Here is a 25320-nt window from a genome sequence, read left to right on the forward strand (position 1 = left end):
GGGTTCATGTTTTTACAGGAGCCAGTATGGCTTTGAAAGTCGATCGAGAGATTTAAGAACAAAACGATAATTGCTGTTGATTACATCGAGTTGAGGAGGTGTCAGGTGTCATATTTGGCTTTAATGAATCAATGTGTCACATGTACGATATAATTTGTTTGTGTGTTTTCATTTACAGAATCAACTATGCGTACGCTCCATTACAGTGATTTGTTTTAGACTTGCGCACTTTCATTTCCGCATTGTAAACTACAAGATCCGAGACAGCGGGATAGTTCGGTTTGAAATGTAACACTTCAGAAGTAAAACTTGACGGACTTACAAATAAAAATGCAGACCTAGAAAGATTTGCCAAGACCTATACTAGCCAAAAACAACATTTAATCACTAGGCCCGTCCATATTTAATAACGAATTCACAAAATGGTCCAACCGTTTTGATCGCGTTTAAAAACGAAAGTACGTTTTTCTGAAATACCTTACTCTATTTTTGTAAGCGTGTTTATTGTAAAATTACATAGCTGTATTTGTTGTATTGATTACGTATATCATTTATCGATTGATTAAAAGCATTAACTATTAATAAAACCAACAACTGCTAGTGCTATGTCCCAACAGCAAATTTCATACGAAATCTATGAACCCGCATAACTCGAATGCTCGGATAACTCGAAGTTTTCCCACGACCCCGTCGACTTCGACATAACGAGGTTCGACTGTACTACATTTTCGTAATTATGGGGGGAAAGCGCCAAGATGTTGAAATGTAAGTTATTCGGCAATTCTCTGGCATCTGAATTGTCTAAACTTTCTTCGTTTGGTTTTTCCATAGATTTATTTCCAGAAGATGTATACCTAATTAATAATAATTTTCATATGAACTCGGGTAACAATACTTGATGTATCAACTGTATCTTTTATTGATGTTTGACATAGATAGATTTGTTGATCGTCATTTGTTTTTGAGTTCCGTGTAACAAGGGAGATAATCTCTTGTATCCAAGATGGCAGTGTGCCAGAATCGTCAAGCTTTTCCTGGAAAAGAACCTTGAATGGCTTACACTTATGTATTTTGCGCACCCCCTACTTTGGGCATTCAATTTCTCAAACAAAAAAGAGCACAAATTACACAGGTTTTTACGGTAACTCAGATACAAATGTAGATTAAGACTTACTGGACTCAATGTTGGATTAAATGAATTCAGGATTTTATATGACGTAGAAAATAACAATGTCGGTTGAGGTACAGGAACTCTAGTCAAGATGACCAATTAAGGCAAAGTTTGTGCTTTTTGTGTTTAAAAAATAAAAATAAAAAACTGTAAATGTCATGATAAAAATTGTCAATCACCTTCATGTGAAAGTGGTTCAGCTATCTTTATCTTGAATGCAAGTTAAAATTTGTTTAAAATTTTATGGTAGGATGTATACAAGCCACAGCGTCGTTACAAGCGTCAGGACGTAGACAAGCTCCGAGATGAAGAGACCCGGGTACACTCTACGTTACTAGAATATGGGAGGTAACTATAATGTTTTAACGTGCCAAAAAATTGTAGAAATGAATAAATCAATGTTTGAACAGAAATCGTTTTTAGAGAAAAAGTTTGACTGCTCTTGTGGGTATAGTCAGTATACTGGATTGTTTGTCTTTCACTCCATTTCCTCCATCTACAAGTTTAATTTGTCTGTTTGCAATTTTTTGCTTCCCCTTCAATAAGCTGATTTGAACAATCATACGTTGATCATAGGTCAAAAAAATTTGAATCATCACTTCATTTCATGATCAGAAGTTACAACTTTTCACCGTAAAATTTGAAAAAAAAAATTGAATCATTGATTAAAGATATAAATATGATCACAAGGAATCTTAAACCAGTACAGACATGGCAGAATTGTTTCTGATGAATATTTTAATTCATGTTTCATATTAAATATTAAAATATGAACCTTTTATTTTCTTTCATTTCAGGCGATATGGCATAAGCAAATCTGACCATGCTGAACAGGTAATGTATTCAATTTCATGTTCAAATTGCCTATTAGTTGATATTACAACTGATCATGTAGCAAAAACAAATTATTTAGACATGGTAAATTTTATATAATGAGATATAATTCTGATTAAATTGCATGTAAGTTGTATCGTTTGCAAGATAAAAGTTCTTAAACAAATTTTGCATGCTTCAACATTCATACATACTTGCCACCTCTCCCTATCTAGGAAGGAGAGTCCTGATTTTTGACCCTAAAATTTAGTATTTCCAACCTGTGAAGGTGCTGAACTAATCCTTTATTCTAAGATGTAATTATTTCTTCTGAAAGAACAACTCAAATTATGTCTTTATAATGGTTATTGTTTATATACACACATTTAAAAAGTATTTATAAATGTTTTTAATTTTGAGCATGCAGTATCTCCCCCATGATATTATCACAATGTAGGATCAGAGGGGCATGCAGACCTCTGATGTCAATTTAAAAATCATTAAAAGTGCTAGCCATCTTCTGTGAAGTGTCACACCCGTTCCTTTTGGATAAAACGTCACATCGTGGGCCGTTAATTGGTAACAAGTATTACTGGTAACCGACACATGATTCCTTTTGACAAACTTACAGTCGTGTCCTCGGTGTTTGGTGTACTGCAAAAGTAGAAATCTTAACAGCATGGAAATGTTCACATTTATCACATAAGTAAATAAGAGTGACAATATCCACATATGAGTATTTAATTATAGATCATACATAAAAAGAACATACAGATTTTAGAATTATTGCCAATGCAAAAAATTCCACACTGCGAGCAGAGGGTCACAACGCAAACATTTTCACGCTGGAAAATTTCCAATGTTACAGTATTTTGCATCGTCGGATACCCACGGTTGATTTAGCTGTGAGTGAGTAGGGAAGCAAAGTCAGCCATGGGTATCCGACGATGAGTATTTTGTGGCATCATCGAACAACAATGTGTCTAACTCATTGAAACTTTATCCCTAACACCCTTGATCTATGTTATCCGGTCAGACGAATGTGTCTCAAACTCAAGCCAGATCCACATGTTATAGTCTGATTTGATGGTTAATTTTTAGAAGGTCATATATTGCTTTAACCATGTAACTCTTTTGTAACCAGGATACAGGGAAATCTTCCAAGAAAGCTGCTGCTGCTGCTGCAGGTGTTGCTGGGAAACAGGCAGAGCCCTCTGAGGAAGAACTTCAAGAACAGGAGGAGGTTATAATAAATCATTCAGATTCAGATTTTATTTCTAAAAGTGATAAGCTGAATGATTAATTCTTCCCAAGATCTCTTTCTTCGGATGTAGACTTTTTTCTAAATTTACAAACAGGACTATATTGCATGGCTCTTTTATATTCACAAACCATCTGATTGGGATTTTGAAATAAATTAAATAATAATAATAATAATAGTAATAATTTGAGTTTCTTGTATACCGCTTTATCACAACCTAGTTCGTAGGTCGTCTCAAAGCTGTTCACAAATTATTTGCCGTGGTTATAAGGCCTTTGCCATCAGCCAATATCTTTCTCAACTCCCTGGGGAGCATACAGCCGGAGCTGCCATTTCGGCGCTAACAGCTAGCATTCAACAATTCTAGCGCTGCCTAACCGCATACTCATTTACAGCTGAGTAGACTAGAACAAGTGAAGTAAAGTATCATGCTCAAAGATACAACATAGTGCCGTGACTTGACTCGAACCCGCAACCCTTCGGTCACGAGCCAGGCATCCCACCACTAGACTACCGTGCCTCACATTGCGATCATTCATGAAATTATTTTAAGTCAGTTGAAAAACATCTTTAACAGTAAAAGTGCTTGCATCACTAGTGATCTTTTATGTATTTATTCTTTCTTAACAATCCTTTATATGTTAATCTTTGAGAAGTAACATATCGCCTTATTTTCAGAAACGAATTCAGATGCTTATGTCAGGAATGTCTGCAATGGGATTACAAGAGGTATGTCATTATTTTCTATGTTATATTTATTATCTAAATATCTTCATCATTCTATTTGCTTACTTTATGAAAGGGTAAATTTTGAATCAAATCCTTTCTTATTTTTCGGTATGTTTTTTTTCCCTGAAAAAATAATTGAGAGTAGGATTTTGATGTTTAAGAAATTTAACAAAATCATCTCTATTTTTTTGCAGATGTATATATTATGTTAATAAATATCACACAAAAAAATCATTGTTATATATTAACACTAATAAAAACACCTAAATAAAAGGTGAACTTATGAATATAGTTGGACATGATCAAATTTTTGTTCTTTGAGAGAATGTCTTAGTTTTTGTTATAGATAAATTGAGCATGGGATTCCATAGGAGGTTGTATCAGGTTAAATAATATAGTTTCTGTTTTTAATTTAAGGAAACCAGGTTATCATATAATTGATTTTTTTATGAAACAGGTACAAATTTTAGAAAAAAACCTTTAGATACAGTATATGAGTTACCTTCCCTTGATCAGAATTAATACATTAATTAAAATAGTATAATTGCATTAATTCTACTGCACTTAATGATTTAATGTTAAAGGTGAATTCATTTCGTTTCTGGCTTTACTTTCATGAAATAAGGTTAGCATATTTTTATATGATATAGATACACCTTTTAGAAAAAACACTAAATGGATACAAGATTTTCCTCCCCTTTATCAGTGCAAATTCAATAATTGAAACAGTATAAATTCATTAATTCTACTGCACTTTATAAATTCATTTTAAAAGTAAATATAGTTATTTTCTATTTTTACTTTGATTAATAAGGTTAACATATTATGTTTCTGAATGATACATGTACAACTTTTAGATTTTTTTTTAGATATAAGACTTACCTTCCTTGCCACCAGTGTTAACACAAAACATGATGTACTTGAAATCGTTTTATTGTGTATCATGTTTCAACAGAAAACAAACTTGCTTGTAAATAATCTTAAAAATAAAACAAATGGCCTGACGATCTGTGCGAAAAACAATTCAAATCACCTGGTCTATGTTTCTTACAGCAAATGGCAGGTTTATGAAATCATTACAATGTCTTTTTCCAATGTCCATAGATTTAAATGCTCAAAATATGGCTTTCAGCATGGTTTGTTTGAAGAATGGCGATTCCATTATTTATGAATGGGGATTGGGGCTGAAGATTTGGGGATTGGTCAAATTTCAGAATTTCATTTGCATGGCCCTCCCTTCGATTCAGTACAATTGGGTTTGAAGGAAGGTGGTGGCAGAGTTGAGAGACCCCTCTCCCCCCCCCCCCCTAAATACCCCCCAAAAAATATGTTATTTTCAATTAAAAATTAATGAAATATGGCATTAAGGGGATCTAGCAGCCTCTAGGTGTTCCCTGGAACAACCAATGTTGGTTTTTGATAATAACTTATTTTTCTGTCAGATATGTATTCCCCTTCACCCAAATTTTATATTGAACATGCTTTCTGTGTTATGAATGCTTTTTATTTTTTTTGATACAGTGAATGGTTGGTTATTATGTTCGACACCAAGCATGAATAAATTGAATTTTATAAAATGAAGACACGTCAAAAATAACTTTGGCTGAATGTCAAAGGTGAAGATGAGACGTGAATTGACTCAAGTCTTTGGAATGTTTTGTTTTTGTTTGTGTTTGTTTTTTACCACACAATGTTATTTTTAAGTTTATGAAAGGGCTGTACAACCCACGATTGTCTCAATCTTATATCAAAATATTTAAATGGCTAGTCATTTATATTTCAAAAGTGTCTAATTAATAAGTTGGTCCCTGATGTTCTGCACATGTACAATTTACACAAGATATAAAACATTGCATTGTACATTCACATCTGAACTGACATGAGGTGCCAAACTGCCTGTACTTTCACAAGAACCAAATCCAGTCTTCCATACAGTTGCTATGTCAATCAGATCCACGTCATTTCTGTAAAATCTTGCCTGATTGGTCAAATCTGTTCTGATAAGATTAAACATTGCATTGTACATTCACATCTGAACTGACGTGAGGTGCCAAACTGCCTGTACTTTCACAAGAACCGAATCCAGTCTTCCATACAGTTGTTATATCAATCAGATCCAAGTCATTTCTGTAAAATCTTGCCTGATTGGTCAAATCTGTTCTGAGAAGATGGTTGTCCCTGGGTACGTTAGGTTTAGTACGATAGTAATGGATGATGGCATGCTGCTGAAGCACGCTTGGGCTGTACTCACTCACCTTTGTCACAAATGTAATTACAGGAGTCTGGCATACTCCATTTTCTTCGACCTTACAGTTGAATTTAATATCACCAAAGATCAAATTTGGAATTTCTTTTTCTACAAATACAAACTTGAAAATCATAGTCATCTTGGATCCGGGAATAAAATTCATACAATCTGTTTCTGCGGTAACAGATTTAGCTGTGCGGTTAACTGTGTAACATTCTTTAATTTGTAGAGATTGGTTCAAATTTGTTTGCCATATGACCATCTTCGTTTTAGTTGTCTCATCAAAATCAATCTTGAAAATCTCTTCTTCCTTTTCACGAACGTCATATATGCTAATAAGTCGGATCCATCCAATGTTTTCTTGATGAGGGAGTAAGCCCTCTTCAAAATTGATCAACGGGTGGTGTAAATACAAACTAACATTTTGAAAATATCTTTCGTCATCGTAATTCCCTTCAAACATGGACTTCGGAACAGTGAATTGAATTCCGCCATCATCTTTTCTCTCAAATTGTGTGAAGAAGAAAAGGGCAACGGAACAGCAGAACACGAGTAGCAAGCCGAACATGATAAAAAAGCGGTATATGACATTCACAAGGCCATTCCATGTAGGTTTCTTCATTTCTGTCAGACTTTCGGTGTTACAGTAGAGAACCAAGCAAAATGTGATTCGAATGATCACACCCACAATGATCACTACAGCCTTGACCAACTGGAAATAGCTAATGGCCTCCTCACGACAGACCATGATGCGCAGACTGACCACTAGCTGGGGGACATCTTCCGCCCAGATACAAATGGCTGAAATAAGGTCAGGGTTGATCCAAGAACGCTGATAAAAAACTTCCATGGCCAAGTTCACAATTTCAAAGGTGAAAGTCACTGTGCCAATCACTGATAAGGTCAAAAGGGCATAGGTCAGAGACTGAGGGGGAGGGCCATACACTAGACCCTCCTTTATTGTGTATACATCACGGAACAATAGCCAATCAGCAAAGAGATCCGCCACATCCAGAACAAAGATGATAACCAGAAGATTTCTTTGAAAACACTTGTGATTATGAAATCTGCCATTGGACTGATTTGATTCATCCAGGCTCTTATCAATCAAAACCATTTTCTCCGGTTTAGATTTCCCGCTTCCACTCATGTTTTTTATCCTTGAATTTCTCTATGACGTACGTAATAGTTTATTATCTAATTCTGCAGGGTTTTCCAAAAATGTCATTCACTGTTTCTTCTGAATCTCTTTATCTTTTGTTACATTCTTCATTTGGACTGTTCAAATGTCAATGATCAATTTCTGCTGAATCAGCTTTTCAATCCAATTGTAGTGCAATGAATCCTCTTTCGCTTAAAAAAAAGTCCTGAATTTATCTTTTTCTTTCGTATTCTTTCACTTCACAAGTAGTAAAGGCAGACGTTCCCTGATCTGATCTGTTTGAGTTCACCTAACAAAGTGATCTCCTCCTAAAATCTACTTTTAGTTTAGAATATACTTTACATTCGTTGCATTGACAGGGAAATTTTGTCGTGTTGAACATAGTTTTCTCGTGTTCTCTGAGTAAGCTTTATCAATACAGTTTCTAGCTGTAATTTATTCCCTTATGTTGAGTCTGCCTCGCCTGTTGCATGGTAAGCATGCACTTGAACCTGCATAATTTCCAATTTCTGTCGGGATAACTGATACCTCAGTTAAGTCATAGCTTTTGTCTGGTTGTCCTGACAACAGATGGTGGTAAGCTGGCTTTTGTGTTTCAGCTTCATATACGGTTATTATTCCGAGTGATTACACATTGATGGTAGCTGCAAATTTTACGTGATAAAGAAATTGATTTAAAAGAATTTGATATCTTTTTCAGCTGTGAATGATAATACTGTAATCTATATATATAAGGCTGAAATTGATCAAATATAGTTGAAAGATTTCTCCTTTAACATTATTTACCATCAAATCATTCATATATATATCTGCAATACAAATAGCTGCTTACTTATATGGCAGACGTAATATAAAAATTGCTTAACCGTTACCTTGTTTTTATGAAAAGTAATAAAATGGGGGTACATTTTTGTGAGTTGGAGCAATCGTAACATGTTTATGATGCAAAGGAATTTAAGAAGTTAAGACCCCCGTCTTTCTGTAATCCATGATCAGGTAAGATGATCTGTCATGGCTTATCAACTTGGAACCAATTTTACACCCGTATTCTGTAGAGCATTAAACTGCCTTTATTTTAAGAATTAACTCGTAATCCATCAATTCATGTACCCATGAAATGGTGATTTGGCAGGAAACCACAGACTTTGGGTCCCATGAAAATATCTTTTCACAGTAATAAGAACTGAAATATAATTATGTAACGCAAGCCGTTACACATTGTTGTCCTTATTTTTATGCATGGCCAACAAACTCACAGCTGGAATTAATGAAGAAACAACAAAATCAGATGATGTGGTCAATAAAATATATTGAATATCTTAATTTAACCTGTCCCACTGCACTGTTTTTCCCATGTACAGTAACCTCCACTTCACTTCTTGTTTGGCTGTAATGGTAGCACAGTATGGCAAGGATGCATGTAGCTCCTTTGACCAGGTAAATCTCAATCAGTTAGAGCAATGGTACTGCAATTTGAAGTTCAGGGTTTGAATCCCTGTCTAGCCCCGCTGAATTCTTACCCAGGGATCTAGACATCTTCGCTAGCCAAGTGTTCGCTTCGTATACACTCCACTTACAGTGTTAGGAAGCGAACACTTGGCTAGCGAAGATGGGATCTAGAGCACTATTGTTGACTAAATTTTGTTTTAAGTTCATCTTTATCATTTCATATTAAAGTCCAAGGAGGTATGGTTTTCTTTTCAGAAATAAGTTATCAGCACTATATAGTCATACAGGATAAAAGTGTCCAATACTTGGTCACAGTTTTTGGCAGTGGTACAGGGATTCTTAACTGCACTTTTTTCTTTGTGATTAGTGGACCAAGTGAAGAGCTAGCTATTAAGCAGAAGGTATTAACAGGTACCTTATTAAGCAAGGGATAGTAACAGATGATGCATTACATAGATTATGTATCAGGAAAAAGGGTTTTTCCAAAAAGCTCCTTTATTCGGGGTTTAAAAACCAGGGCTGATATGATGATCACTTGGAAGGATCTAGTGAGATGTAGACTTCCAGAAGTGGAATGAGGAGGGGGAGTTGGTTGAGGACCTGACAGGAACTTAGTTTGACCCGTGCAGTTCATTCACACTGTGTTACGTACATCATTCAACCAATCATAGTCATGCACACATATTCATACGTAATAACAATGTTTGGTACGTGATATGAGATGTTAACGCAATGAACCTAATTACACATGGGAACAGATCTAGAGTTTAATGGGTCACATACCATTGACAAGGGTATACATATGTCATACATTATATCTGTGATTGGTGTGGAGTTATCTTTCTTGAATGTTGTTAAATACTTAGTTAATCTTTGAGAATTATTTGTTTGTTATCCAAGCATGCATTTTTATGCAGCTTTTATTTGTGTCATTGTTTGATGTATTTATATCATTAGATGAAGTCAAATGACTTTGCATAAAAGGTTATAAAGTGAAAGTATTGAAACTCGTTGGAAATGGAAATGGAAATATCAAAATAAGGTGGCATATATCATTAAAAAATTACCTAAAATTTTTAATACGATACAGTACTTTCATTTTAATAATCCAAACATTTTTACGATCATCTTCATCATTTGAATGTTTGAATGGAATGCTTTTGTTGTATTAAGGGCAAATTAACTGCGAGTGCGGTTGGTTCCATCGTTGGCATGCAGTCAGCAGAAATTCAGCAGATCGCATCAGAGTATGCCGAAAAAGTAAGTTTATAGGAATAATAAATAATAGAAAAGAAACGACAAACAATTGACAGATTAATTTTAATAATTACATATTAGTCTGTTTTATAAATTTTCGTATATTTAATAGAAATATGAAATAGAAGTCTACCTTTTTTCAATTTCTTGCACAGAATGTCTTATAGAAAAAACCCAGAAAACATCAGATAAAGGCATGAGGCATGATATGTTTAGATCTGTTATAGCTATGGAGGTAATTCAATTAGTTTTATGAATTTTTCATTTTAAAAGAAATTTGAAATAAAAAGGTCATTTTTAATGTCAAATCTGTGGAAATTTATTCATACCTTTAGCTATATAGACATTATTGTACTAATTTTTGAGGAACGCAATTTTATCTGAAAAATAATGACAATCTAAATAAATTGAATGTCTGAACTAAAATAATGAATTTTGAGTTATAATATTTCAGTTCAGACTTCATAACTTAAGCATGAGAGATTTGCCAGTTTATTTCTTATTCATGTTTATATTGGTATGTGATAATTTTTTATCAGTGTGTCATAATTATAATTTTTGTGATTGATGCATGATTCATGATAATCGTCTAAGTGTGATCCCCAAATTTTTTTATAATTTCTATTGCACTAGTTCTGTTATGAAGGATATGGTTTGTGTCGACATTTAATCATTCAGGTTTGGTCATGCATGACATCACCAGAAAATTAAAACTGTTTGTTCTATATAATGAGTGAATTTTAATTTTATTGAAAGTGAATCTGACGACTGAAGTTTTGCATGCTTTAATTTATTTTGTATAAATATTTTACAAGGTAAAATTTCAAGGAAAAACGTTAATTGTAACCAGCTGGATAACTGAATCACTTACACCCAACAAATCAATGTACAATAGCCTGGACCAATATTCACGAAGCTGTCCTCATACTGAAACTCAGATTTGTGCTCAAGCCTATTTTCTTGTTCTAGTGAAAAATCAACAATACTCAAATTTTATTTCCATGATCTGGAAGAATTAAGGAAACACTTAAAGAAGAACACTGTTTTCAATGCTTATACTTTACTTTTTGACCATGTCACATGATATAAGCAAGTTACAAGAAAATAGGCCTGAGCACAGAATCCATGTTTGAGCATGACAATGGTTTGATGAATAAGGGCCAGCCCTTCAACTTTGTCCAACTGTGTAAGAATCTATTTAAAAACCAGAGTTTAAAAGTTTAAAAGTTTAAAGTTCACTCTGTAAGAATCTATTACTGTACCGTATACTGAAAAATCTGAAAATGAGTCGATTTTGAATACTGATAATTAATCTAAAAAAGTTTTTGATAGTTTCATGAAATAAAACAAGATTCAGAATTCTCTTAGGTACTGTGTACTTCATCTCAAATAATAGACAAACTATCACCAGCAGGTTCTTGAAAATCTCTTCTTAATTGTGAAACAAGAAAGGTTTGATATTTATTTTGTGACGTATGTGTCATTTTATGTGCCTTTTTGGATTTCACAGGCGAAAGATGAAAGTTTTACTGGGCGAAAATTCCCTAGTAAACATGTAACTCAGCCAATCACTAAAAGTCTCATAAGGTATTATAATAAACATCAATAATGTTCAGCTATAGGACCTGGTTGGTGTGTATTTTCTATGTAAACAGATCTAGAGCTTGTATATATTTGTCTGAAATTAAATTAAGTATAAACCACCAACCTTTCGGCTTTTAGCTAGGCCCCACCTTATATACACATTTATCATTTCTCCCCTTGGAATGAAGGGAGACATATTTGTTAGTATACATATTGGTTATTCATCTTCTAGTAGTTCTTCTTCTGGTTCTTTCAATCACAACTTGTCCGGGCCATAACTTTTAAACCGTTAAAGATATCTTGATCAAACTTTTAAAAAGTATAGCTCCATCATCCACAGAAGGTGTGCAGTCAAGGTATCGTGCTTCACTATATACAGAGTTATGGCCCTTTGTTTAATTTTAATACCGAAGTTTGTCCGGAGCATAAGTTTGATATTATTGCACATACATTGACTAAACTTACCATATTTATGTATCTTGGGAAGGCGGAATTTCTAGCACTAAAATCAGGTTTTATGCTTCGATATATACAAAGTTATGTCCCTTTGTTTATTTTTAATACTGAATTTTGTCCACAACATAACTTCTAAACCATTACAGATATCTTAATCAGACTTTAAGTATACCTGCATCTCCCACAGAAGGACAGAAGGTGTGCAGTGCACTGGAACTAGGTTTCTTGCTCCACTATATAAAGAGATATGGCCCTTTGTTAATTTTTTATACTGAAGTTTGTCTATTGGCTAATAAGGGGAGACATACATTTATGTTCACAAAAACAAAATTCTAGTTGGTAATATGTTCTGTCCTGTACTGGAAACTGACTCTAAGTCACTGTAAGTAGACAGGTGTCATTGTATGAATTATATAACCACCACATTACAGAAGGACCTGGTTAACTTATTCACCCCTAAAAATTCAAAATCAACTATTCCAACTTTTGATTTGGAAGAGTTCAATTGTGTCTTCAGGGGTGAATAAGTTAATCTACACAGAATTGGAATGATTGACATTTCCAGATGCTGTAAAATCGACTAGAATAACATGCACGGCATTAACAAAACAATTCTGATACATTTCAGCAAGCTGAGATTGAACAGATTGAGAAGACGGAGCGTGTGGGTGGGGCACAACAACACAAACGTGTCACTGGTGCACTTACCAAACAAATCCAACAGCAGAACTCTCGCCTGGAGGAGGTAGGAATATAGACGCCAATCATTACATTTTGTAAAGTTATATGATTTAAAGGACTTAGGGCGTAATGGGTCATTTTCAGCGTCATAAATAGTAAAAAATTTAAGTTGCGTTTATTTACCTATTTCTTTTATAAACATTAATATTGTATTGGTTAATTGGGGCTTTCTTTTGTGGTGCAGACATTTTTCATTGCACATGCATAGATGCCTCACCATAGCAACAACATTTTGTTGCTATGTAAAAATAGCCAAACTATGGTGTTTTTGGACAGTGAACACATAGCGATGAAAGTCTTTGCATGTGACAACCAAAATTTCCTTTCTAGGTATTACAGTGCACGCCAAATCTTTATTTAGTTGGTGCATGCGGAGGCTTTCAAAAATGGAAAAGTGTTTAGTTAATTTACTGAAAAACGACCAATTTTCAACGTAATTCTTGCACACAATAGACAATTATTTATTATGAAAAATGTGGGTTTATACCTGTCTTTGTTATATCTCTAGATCTAATACCTGTTGTCAAATTTAATTGAAATTTCATATTTGTGTTAACTTCATTTATTCCAGATTACGAATATTCAGAAAACTAATTTTAAATTCTGGATGAGGCCAGAACTGACCATTAACGCCACTAGTCCTTTATAAGCTGCAGATAGTTCTCTTTTTAAGAAATATTGATCTCTAATGGTGTCAAAAAGTCCTCTAGTTTGACGGACCTATGGAGAATAGGATTATGTATGCTTGTTAAAAACCATGAAATTATCAACATGTGATGTACTTTCATTGTGATGTCTGTTCATATCAATTCAAAATGTATATACTGTTAGTTTGAAAACAAATTGGATTCAGGTGAAATTGTAAATGTTTAAGTTTGAGGGAAGACATTTTCGAGAAAAGTACTTTTTTGGTCAATTTGTTATAGTAATAAGAGGTAAGGAGTAATATTTTTTTTGCCAGTTTTTTTTCTCCCCAGAACATCTTTTATTGGCGATTAATTTATTGAAATAATATGGTATTACAAAAATAATTTACATGGAGATTTATGTAGTAGAGAGGCATTAAAACACTTCTGTCAAGGAAATGGGGTAGGTGTATAAAATGCTACTGTATATATGCACTTGCCTGGCACAAGGAGTAGAAAATAAAAATCTTGAAATACGGTGGCTGCAACAATATACATGTAAGTAATAAGGCTAAAGATAAACTCTGTATCGCAATGTTACTGTGCATTGTGGATATTATACACCAGTATCTTATAACATGGTCAGAAATTGAGATTCTAAGCATGGCAGTTCAATATGCTAGCTATCTATATGTTATATTCCACAGAGACCAAAATGACTATATGTGACATTCCTGTTTTATTATTTTGTCTTTTGTCAGGTGATGACTAAACATGCTGAACTACACAAAGTTTACCTGGAAACCCAGGAAAAACTCAAACAGGTAAAAAAACACCTATATTAGAATAAGTTGTCTGTAATAGAGTGATTTGCTTGTCTTCGAAATAATTGACCAGGGAAAGAACAAATTAAATTCTCTTGCACTTATACAGCCTAGGGAAAACTTGACACTGTTCTTAAAATTGAATTTACTTGCCATACTGTATAGCGGTTATATTTCGCGGGGGTTTTAATTGTGCTATATTTGCAACTTGACTAATATCCACGAATTCTAAACACCAGCGAAAGATCGAAAATGTTAACCACTTTTACGGACCTAAATTATCACAACATGATGAAAATACGTATAACCCAACGCTGTTATGCAACCTTAAATGAACTTATATCAGATTATCACTGGACAACTGGGAAGTCCATGTACAAACAACACTTACATATAAGTGGCCACAACATATTTATGTGTACACAGTAGGTGACCAGCTGGGTGATTAATTGATTACAGTTTACTTCTACAAAGGTACATACCCATTTAATTTTCTGTCAAGTGAAATCAATGGCGGATGACGATGCTCAGGATCAGTGTTTTACAAACAGTTTACCTGTATTTCGAGGTTTAACTCTTAAATGATGACACTCAAAATACTTTGCACGAAACATGGGAGTCGGTTGCACAGCGAAATTTAACCCCTGCAAATATGTACTGAATACGAAACCGCGAAATATTGACCCCGCGATTTAAAGCACTATACAGTACATTTTTAACAACAAGGTTTGTAACGGAATATCCAACATTTAAAGATAAACATAACAATACTTTCATACATGTTTATAGAAGATCAGAAAATTCCACCGTCAGAAGTGTTAATTATGTTGTTGTGTTTTATGAATTAATTTGGAGTGAACCCTATGGGAAGCCTCTGAGAGATTTTACTACAATTCATAATCACTTAAGGATCCCTGTCCCACTGTATCGGGGTTTAATTCCTATATACAATAACCTCCCCTTAACTTCCATTAAGATATAACTGTAGAAAAGGTTGGGCTAGGATATATCTGTTGACCAGGTAGCTCTATCGTTTAGAGTGATGTTGTAACAATCTGAAGTCGAGGGTTTCTGGTCTAGCCCCACTGAATGTTACACTCAAAACACTGTTGGTGATTTTATTTTGTTTATTTCATCTTTATCATTTATAAATGTCCTGCAAGGTATGATTTTCTTTTCAGAAATGCTTTATCAAAGCTATTATCATACCGGAAAAAGTTTTCGCCACCTTTTTTACAGTTTTTGGCAGTGGTACAGGGATCCCTAACTAGACCTTTCTTATCTTTTATCTACACTTACTTAGCAGTTTCACAAAACCACCATTTTATTTTGTCCACAGGCACAATCTCGCAGTGAGAAAATTGATACAGAAATGGAGAAACTCGGTGCAACAGAAACAGACGAAAATCAAAGGTAATCATTCTACACTGTACGCAATTATTTTTAGGTGACATCTTGCTTTGCTATAAAGCATCCAACATTTCTATACTAAAAGGAACATTTTGTTTCTTGAATTATCTCCCTTTACTAATATCATTGGAAGACAATTTGTATTACCTCCCTTTGATGACAGCAACCCAAATGATATATTTTTCTCACCCAACTCACAGTCTCACTGTTGCTTATATGCACTGGCAGCAAGAAACACAAAATCTGGCTTTTGTTTCGGTGATCTCTCTTTAAATTGTTGAGATCTTGGCAAAATTTATCTGCATGCCCTCTCTCCTCATTTAAGTTAGGGTAAGGTAAATGATGTCAGTATATCTCACTGCATATATCTTGGCCCACAGTCGCAAGCACAGAGATACATATTTTATTTACACTCTTATTTCTCTTAAATAAACCCCACATTTGAAATATTCTTTAAATTGTTTTAACGAACGTTGGATGTAGGCAACTCAATCAGTTTTCCTATAACTTAACAAAGCCTACTTAGTTTCTTAAAAAGTACTAATGCTCAGAATTGATTTTTCCTTAGAAGTTTTAATATAAGTTTTAAAATCAACCTATTTCATATTGAAGAGAGAAAAATGTATTAGTATCAAATTCAGACATTTCAACATTAAATAAATCAACATGTACTTTGCATAAAGTACTGTATATATAAGAAAAGTGAACATGACACTTTTACTTATTTTTTTATAAATGTCTACAAAAATATTTTATTTTTCAAGTTTTCTATATCATTCAATCATTCATAATACCAAAACGGTTTAGTTCAGTTTCTGCTTTAAGCAATTTTAAAGATATCAGAGGTTAGAAATGATAGCCAGTTTCACGAAGTAGAAAACTGCTGATGTTTAAAGCTTTTTTTTGTGTTTTCAGTGTTTTGCAGAGGCTTAGGTCACTGGTAGCCATGAATGAAAATCTAAAGAAGCAGGAACAGGATTTCAAAGCACATTGCAAGGAGGAAATGACTCGCTTGAAAGGACAGATTGAGGAATTGAGGGCACAGACATCTGAGGATGACAGTGGGGATAAGGTAAGTAGGGAGGCAGATTGAGGAATTGAGGGGACAAATCTTTGAAAAGTTGGGATAACATGATCAAGGATAGATTAAGGAATCGAGGGAACTAATGTTTGAGAGCAACCAAGGGTAGATTTAGGAATTGAGGGCACATCCTCTGTGGGTGACAGTGAAATGAGATAACCAGAAGCAAACTAAGAATTTGCGAAAGCAATTTGATTGGTTGAAAGTTACATTAAATAGCGACTCACTTTCATCAAGACAGCCAGGGTTACATGTTATTCCCCAATAAGATGTAAAAGATATATGGTCACCTGCCTGACCATATAGGTTTTCTCTAGATACACAAATTTTCTCCCACATAAGACCCCGTTCACACTTCCATTCTGGCCAACTAGAGGGATTAATATTAGTGGATGAAACCTTTGTTGTAAAATAAATTATTTTATTAGTTAAAGGCAGACCTTTAATTGTGACTAAGGATAACTTGACAAGGTCAATATAAAGTTGAAATAGTCCAATGATTGATAGGCCCTTTGAAAGTTAAGTGATTTTCGTTAAGTGCTATTCCCTAATTTATTGTATGAGGGAAGTTGGAAGGCACCTGTATTATTATATTTTGCGTTGTGAGGTAAAAACCAGATCTGCCTAGCTATCTTTACTTATATTAAATCATTTTTTAAAGGTTTTATGGGTGGTAGGGTCTCTGAAAAAGTACCTCCCACACTCCCCTACGATTAATTCTGGAACAGTCCTACGGATGTACATGTATGAAGGTCACTGGGAAACATTATGACAATGTTATTGTGTAATGATTGGAAACCTACTGTAATTATAAACAGTAATTATAATGTAAAATTAGTTGGAGCGGTTTTTATTAAGGTTCATGTTTGTTCTGGTGCAAGTGTATTTTTCTGGGGACTACCAGGATATGGTATTACCTACGAAAGTATACCATTGAATTTACAGGACATATTGATTTGTAGATTTGACTAGCTACAAGTGCAGTGTAATAGAACAAGAATAAATGCACGCTGAAATTAATTTTGCACGATTGCTTAATAACCAGACTAAAAGGTCAGTAACCCCAACATAACTTTTTGAAATATCATGATACTATCGATGAATGCCACGATGCATCAGCAATTGAGATATGATACGATTCATCGATGCATCGGTGAATTGTTACACCCTACTACTAGCTATGATATTAATTAACTGTCTTTACAGGAGAGAGCCAGCCTGATAGACAAGCAGTATACTGCAGACAAAGAAAAACTACACAAGATTCGGCTTTTACTGGTGAGTTGGTTTTGTATGTATGTACACTTGTATAATGGTGTCATTTTACTGTACAAGTAATTTTTACATGTGATATGTGAAACAACTGGCAACAGAACACACTATACCGGAAACATTTCTTAATGTCAATTTGACCAGAAAAAATCCTGACCTGCAATTCAGGTCAATTTAACATGAAATTGTTTCAGATCCATTTCATGTCAATTTGACCTGAACAAAAAATTCAGGTAAACTCATGATCAGATATTTAAAAAAAAATCATGTCAATTTCAGGTTAAATTGACATGAAAAAATCTCCATGTGAATTCAGGTTACCAAATCATTCACCCATGAAATTATACAATGAACTATTCCAACCTTTGACTTGGCAGAGTTCAAATGTGTCTTTAGGGGTGAATGAGTTAAAAAATATTTTAAATAAATTTCAGAAAGAGTACATGTCAAGTCACATGATATAAAGCATTTAATTTATAATTACATACAATATGTAAAGAAAAAAATGCTGTTTTGTGGGAAACATGATATTAACCAAGACTTTAAATGGAGTCCACTAAACCATATTTCCAATTCTTGAAATCCATGTAGTAAACTTATTATTTTCCTTGAATCCTAGTCCTGCTTTTGTTCCTGGTCAAGTTTAAGTCTGTTCTACCTTGATACTGAATCATTTGAGTGATTTTGACTGTTCCAGGCGAGGAAGACTCGAGAGATTGCTGTCCTTCAGAGGAAAATAGACGAGGTCCCCTCTCGGGCAGAAATGAGTCAGTACCAGAGACGATTTGTTGAGCTTTACCATCAAAGTAAGTTTGAAGTTGAGTTTCTTTGATACTGAATGCATTAACTTTTAATCGGGAAGGTTTTTTAGCCTTCTGAAGATATTGGAATTAAAACCTATTTAGTTGCATATATCCATTCCGTTTGTTTGGTAAAGCGTGGAAAAATGATTCAATTTTGCTCTTGAACAATATGTTAGCTTATCTGTTTTCGTTATGGTGCATGTATCAATATGTTACTCTCCAGCATAGATCTTGTGAAAGAAAGTTTATTTAAGAACAAAATCTTATAAATTTCAGTTTTACATTCAAGTAAATAAACTGAAGTAAACTCTCAAACAGTCTCTGTGTACAAACTGTCTGCTTATTTATTCAGACTATTTGTCCAATATGAGTGGTTTCTGAAAAAAAGTCAGGACCTAATGGAAAAAAACTAAATTCTTACATGTACTCACGATATAACTGCTTGTGGAAATATTTCAGAAAATGAAGCTATCCTGGAAAGAATAGTATAGACACTGAGAAATACAAAAGTTCCATTCTCTGGAGTGGCTCTGTAGAACCTCCTTAATCCATTTATCAGGAAAATTTGCAATTCTGACACTTACTATTTGGAACTGATTTCAACATTTATTACAGTAAATGTATTTGTTAATCCAGATATTTGAACATCAGAAAAATTATTTCAAATGCAAACAAATACGTACTTCATCATTTTAGAAAAACGCTCTGGTGAACATGCGTGACCAGACTAATAGAATCTCTCCCCTACTTCGAGGTATTAAGACGGACAATCTCACCGCAAGGGTTAAGATTCTAAAATGTCTATCCCAAGGATTGTTGAAGGCAAGACATTTAAGAATCTTACCCCCAGGGTTCATGTTTTTCTGTCTTACTCCTAGTGTGAGGAATGATTGTTTTTCTCCCACGTCAAATACAAGTGGTAATTTCATGAAATGCAATTGTTGATTTCATACTAGCAAATCAGACTTATCATCTGTGATCTGCTAGTAATTTGATTGTTGATGTGACATCATTGCATTGTTGACAGGACGTCATACAATTGGTATTACAGGTGAATCCCCCCGTCTTTACCCTAGAATTATAAGACAGAAATATCTTTCGCTGACCTGATGTGAGGATATCTCTGTCTGATGGGGGAGAACATGTTATCAATTGTATATAGCTATACAAACTTGTGTCCTTTAACTGATCGTTGTGCACATACAAATTTCTCGTAAAATAATAAAGGAATGAAGGAAAGCACAACAGATAATTTGTAAATGTCATGATCTGCTTAAATTTCAAATTCTATTTATCACATTTTTTGTTGATATTGGATGACACAAATTTCCACTTAAAAATCTCATTCATGTAATTAGTATCCACTCCATGTAATTTTCAGTTTTCCTCCACCTACAAGGAAACGAAACAGTTTTATATAGTTTTAACAGTGTATAACAATATATTGGATGACACAAATTTTTACCTGAACATCATATTCATGTAATTCATATTAATTCTGTGTATTTTGCCAACCTTTCACTCATGCAGAAGGAGACAACAGATTAGGATAGTGTTGTTTTACAACTTACCTTGGAGGACACAAACTTCTACCTAAGCATTAAATTAGTTTTGTATTACTCTATGTATTTTTCAATCCTTTCACATACTCAAGGAGACAAACTAGTTTTATATAGTGTTGTATTACAACATCTTGGATACTACAATTTTTCTACCTAAACATTTTATTGTAATATGTATCCACTGTTATGTATTTTTCAGTTTCCTCCACACACAAGGAGACAAAACAGTTTTACACCCTGTATAATACACTGGACGATACCAAACTTTACCTCAACAAGGAAGTAAGTATGGGCTTCAATCAAAAAAATATTCTTTAATGGGAATCGTTCTCACCGGGGATTTCCAAGGTTATGAATGCATTTTTCAAAGAGTGTTTCCACACTGACTATCTTGTAAGTATATGCTTCCTTGTTGACAAATATGAATACCTTTTCCGAGTTATTTATCAGGGCCTTCTCCAAAAATATATACATAGTTTAATTTCATCATCATTAACTCTATTTTCCGTGTTATTTGTCGGGGAATATTCTAGAAATTAATATACTGTTTAATTTATCATTATGAACTTTTTTTTATTTATTCAACATTTTTAGTTTTTTTGTTTTCGAAGATTTGTCATTTAAAATTCTTTTTTACTATTTTAGGTGAACTTACTGAATTCAATTCATGACAGCTTTGGACAGTAAGTATAGATAAATAGATAAATATTCTGCAACATACCTGGTATGTACATTGTAAACAATAAAAGCAGAACAAAAATCATACCCCATTTACTTACAATATCTTATAAAACTTCCAATCCAATACAGGATGTAGGGACTCTACCAAAGAAAACATAAATGAAAATGTGGAATAAAAATATTGGTGAACCGACACAATTATCCGGGAGGGATATCCAACATCCTACGGTCAATGGTCTGTGGTCTGTCTGGTACAGGAATCAGAGATGGTTTTCTTCGGGAGAGCCCTGCATCCTGTATTGGATCCGTCCACCTTACCGACCTGCACCATACTATATGGCCACCCACCTTTAGCAGACTTCATCAGTACCGTAGAGGTACCTCACATCATAGAAAATCACACACTAGTTACTGGAATCAGCTTGTTCCATTCAGAGATGTCAGCTAACAGTTACCCACCTCTGATTCCTGCACCAGACAGACCACAGACCATTGCCCTGAGGACGTTGGATCTCTTTTCCGAATAATTGTGTTGGTTTGCCTTCATTTTTATTACACTTTTTCATGTGTGAGAATAAGATCTTTGAAATCAAATCTAGTAATAGTTGCTCTCAAATCATGATGCAAATGAAGGTGATGATATTATTTTTACGAGGGAGAGCATGACAAGGATTTTTGTTTGTCTAATGATTGGGAACATCATTCTAAACTACCATGTGGAGCAAGACCTTTTTTCTGGGGTTGTAAAAAACTTTTTGTTTGTTAAAAAAATCCCTGTCTCAATGCTATAGGGTTTTTCGTATAAAGAGTTACTTCCCCTTAATTTCGTTCTGGCTATAACTGTAGCACAGCTGGATCAGAATACCTCTGTTGACCAGACCGTCCAGTTAGTTAAAGAGGTAGTATAAAATAAACAACCTGAAATCGAGAGTTCAAATCCAGGGCTTATGTTATCATATTCTTGATTATGTTTTGTTTATCTGCGTCTTTGCGCATTGCAGAGTTATCTTCTCTTGGGAGCAGGTATTGATTGTTACGTCACTTGTTTGTGAGAGTAACGTCATCAATTTTTGAGAAAACGACGTAATTTTCTCACACAAACCAATGACGTAACAATCAATACCTGCTCCCAAGAGAAGATAACTCTGCAATACGCAAAGACGGAAAAGACATTAAACAACGGTGTCGTTATGGACCTCCTGTTTTATTGATATAGAAAACAAAACAGGGTTTCTTGTTTTCTTTTTTATTTCATTCCAAATGAAATTATGAACAGGAAAAGCATCAGCAAATCAGTTGAGTTTCAAAATGATAATTCACCAAACATATTGATGAATGGATTGTGCAGCATTCATATGACGCTGTACTCTAATAAATACAAAAAGAGTACAAACATGGGCTTAAGTGGACAGAGTGCAATATTATTTCACAACAACATTAATATTAAGTAAAGGAACACACGAACAAAAGCACCACAGGGCCATAACAGTAATATGCCCATCCTATATACTAAAGTAATATGCCTATGAATCTTTTGATGCATTCTTGAGACGATGTATAATTAGAATATAAGGAATAGAATGAAACATGACGAAACTACAATACTACTTAATAACATATAACATTAAATTATTTTGGTATGTGGTAAAAGGAGAATCACATTGTACTTTATATCTAAAGAAATATAATTATATTTGTCACATCCTTTTGTCACCTCAAAAAGCATTTTATTGTGAGGGATCTATCTCCGTTGGTAGAAATAAACATTAAAACGACATTGTAATGTATATACAGTATATGGCCTCCCTTACCCATATTCAGAAAATTGTAAACCACTAAAGCCAACAAAAAATCTGAGTGCAGGCAGATTCTTACTATTGTTTGAACTTAACCTTTGTCTATATCTATACATTTTGTATATATATATTGATCAAGTTACCTTGCCTGGCATATTGTGTGGAATCTGGCATATTTACAAATTGATTATATTCACTAATCACTCATAGCTTAACAAAGGGACCAGTGGGTCTTGAAACGTTGTGACATGCTTGATACGCACATTGTTTGTGTATAAAGTAAAGCTTTGATATTACATTTTTCTAAACTGATGAATCTTTATCGAAGAAATTATACACAAAATTTGCGTAACTTCAAAATTTACTCATAGTCTTTATAAATGTATGTATTGTAATGCTTATAATTGGATTATATTTAAGTAAATTATCTATTGGAAATCAAAGTGTATGTAAATGCTTTCAGTATTTATAAACGAAATTTTCAAAATGGTTTTTCCTCTCGTTGTATTTCTAGTTATTATTTTACACAACAAGATTGTTGACTTTGCTGGTGGACTATCAGTCCCCGGGGTTTGCTGTTGTCATGTGTCTGGAATTCATTCCAGCATAGTTTACATGAAATACAAGTATCCCTAACCTAACCTTACCTATCCTTAGCCAAACATTTTAAATTTGTAAAGCTATATATCCAGGAGGGTATAAGGTACCTTTCCCGTCTTCAGTACATCTGTTTTGGAACACTGTATAACCACCTTACCTATCCTTAGCCTAATATTTTACATTTTTAACGCTATGTATCTAGTAGGGTTTTAAAGCACCTTCCCATCTCCAGTACATATTATTTGGAACACTGTATAACCGAACCTTACCTAAAGTATCCTTAACCTAACATTTTAAATTGGTAACGCTATATATCTAGGAAACTTTAACAACACCTTTCCCATTTTCAGTACATAGGATTTTGAACACTGAAGGATTTTTCATTCTTTAGAAATAAAGTACCATTGATGAGTATTCAATGGACGAAATTGCCACTTAGTGCAGTAAAGGGTTTACTTTCCTGTCAACAAACTAGGTTGCAAAAAAATGCTGTATTTCTTTTTCGTTTTGTACTGATTAACTTAGTCAATTTGATGGGAACCATGATTTATCTAAACAGTAAAATTTCATTGCATTTCAGGGCAATGGCATCTCCTGGAGCTAAGGAACAATTCCTGAAACAATTTGAACAGATCGTGGATGGTGTAAAAACAAACAAGGCAAAGGTCAGTGCGTAGTCTACAGTTTTATAAAATTGCTTGAATTTAAAAAAGCACAGATGAGATGTGGAATGGAGAAGGCAAATAGTCAGTCAACTAAAATTATCCTTAAATAAGACGGTAATGACAGTAAGCCAGTTAAAGTTTCAGAATTTTAAACGAACAAATTCACAATTATAAATGAAATTGTGTATTTACAATTTCATCCCAGATTGTTATGATACATTAATCATGGAATATTTTAAATCTTTTATAAATATAATTGCCAGGAGATATAAGTCGTGTTTATCAATATAATAAATTATAACATATATATATCACTGCTGATAATTACCTCATCGGCTAATGTATCGATATTAAACGTACACAGGAAACAGTCAGTAGGCCTGGAACAAATGCCATAGTGTAATGCTTTGCTGAATTGAAAGTAAGCAGTATGTCACCTTTTTGGATGATAAGATCGCATCTTTTCTCCAGATGTATTTCACAAAATGTAGTCGTACAAGGTGTACACATATCAGAAAATGTATTGTACAAAATTGCTCTGTATGCTTTTCTAGGTAGAGAAACGTAAACAGGAAGAGAAAATGAAAAGAGACAGACTTAACGATGACTATCTGGATCTGATAGAGAAGCAGCGTCTGTACTTCAAAACCGTCAAAGACTTCAAAGAGGTACGTGTTGTCTAAAAAGAATAGTTTATCAAGCTGGTTTTGAATAAAAAAAGAAGATCTTCTTGAAAGTAATTGTCAGTTTGTCCAAACTTTCTAGGATCGCTTAAATTGCGTGTTAATCACATTTTGTAGTAAGTATTTTTTTTTTCGTGCTGTTCTCCAACTTTGCTCTAATTGGATTTAAACAGCATTGGGGGAAACCATTGTTGAATCTAAGAAATACGTTGTGAATCATAGGAGCCATTCCTCATTGTGAGAGTTAAATCCTCCAAATCACTATTTAACATAATTGTTCTTTGAATTTAATTAACTCTTTTTAAGGAAAAAACTCTATTACAGCTAATACATATCGTGTTAACCTGTGCTTGACTTTTGGGGGATTTGTATCTCATTTTGCTGTGCAGGAAACACTTTTCGCAAGTTATTAATTTTGCAATCCATGTCCCTTATATGCTTGCAAA

The 25320-nt window shown here is 33.9% G+C and overlaps 1 protein-coding gene across 2 annotated transcripts in view; it reads left to right on the forward strand.

Annotated features, from left to right (window-relative positions):
* LOC110457074 (coiled-coil domain-containing protein 93-like) overlaps window positions 1–25320 on the forward strand; it is a 38436-nt gene that overhangs the window by 12814 nt on the left and 302 nt on the right. Inside the window, exons 7-21 of one of the 2 annotated variants that reach the window (XM_021508169.1) lie at window positions 1422–1519; window positions 1969–2005; window positions 3129–3227; window positions 3924–3974; window positions 10007–10093; window positions 12759–12875; window positions 14259–14321; window positions 15661–15734; window positions 16647–16803; window positions 18019–18090; window positions 18782–18890; window positions 20649–20731; window positions 21095–21132; window positions 24107–24191; window positions 24746–24859. In XM_021508169.1, coding sequence (XP_021363844.1) covers window positions 1422–1519; window positions 1969–2005; window positions 3129–3227; window positions 3924–3974; window positions 10007–10093; window positions 12759–12875; window positions 14259–14321; window positions 15661–15734; window positions 16647–16803; window positions 18019–18090; window positions 18782–18890; window positions 20649–20731; window positions 21095–21132; window positions 24107–24191; window positions 24746–24859 — 1284 coding nt within the window. The remainder of the gene's footprint in view (window positions 1–1421; window positions 1520–1968; window positions 2006–3128; window positions 3228–3923; window positions 3975–10006; window positions 10094–12758; window positions 12876–14258; window positions 14322–15660; window positions 15735–16646; window positions 16804–18018; window positions 18091–18781; window positions 18891–20648; window positions 20732–21094; window positions 21133–24106; window positions 24192–24745; window positions 24860–25320) is intronic. The other variant, XM_021508170.1, reaches the window with a different exon arrangement.

The sequence above is a fragment of the Mizuhopecten yessoensis genome, unplaced genomic scaffold (genome assembly GCF_002113885.1).
Source record: "Mizuhopecten yessoensis strain PY_sf001 unplaced genomic scaffold, ASM211388v2 scaffold9023, whole genome shotgun sequence".
Classification (NCBI taxonomy): domain Eukaryota; kingdom Metazoa; phylum Mollusca; class Bivalvia; order Pectinida; family Pectinidae; genus Mizuhopecten; species Mizuhopecten yessoensis.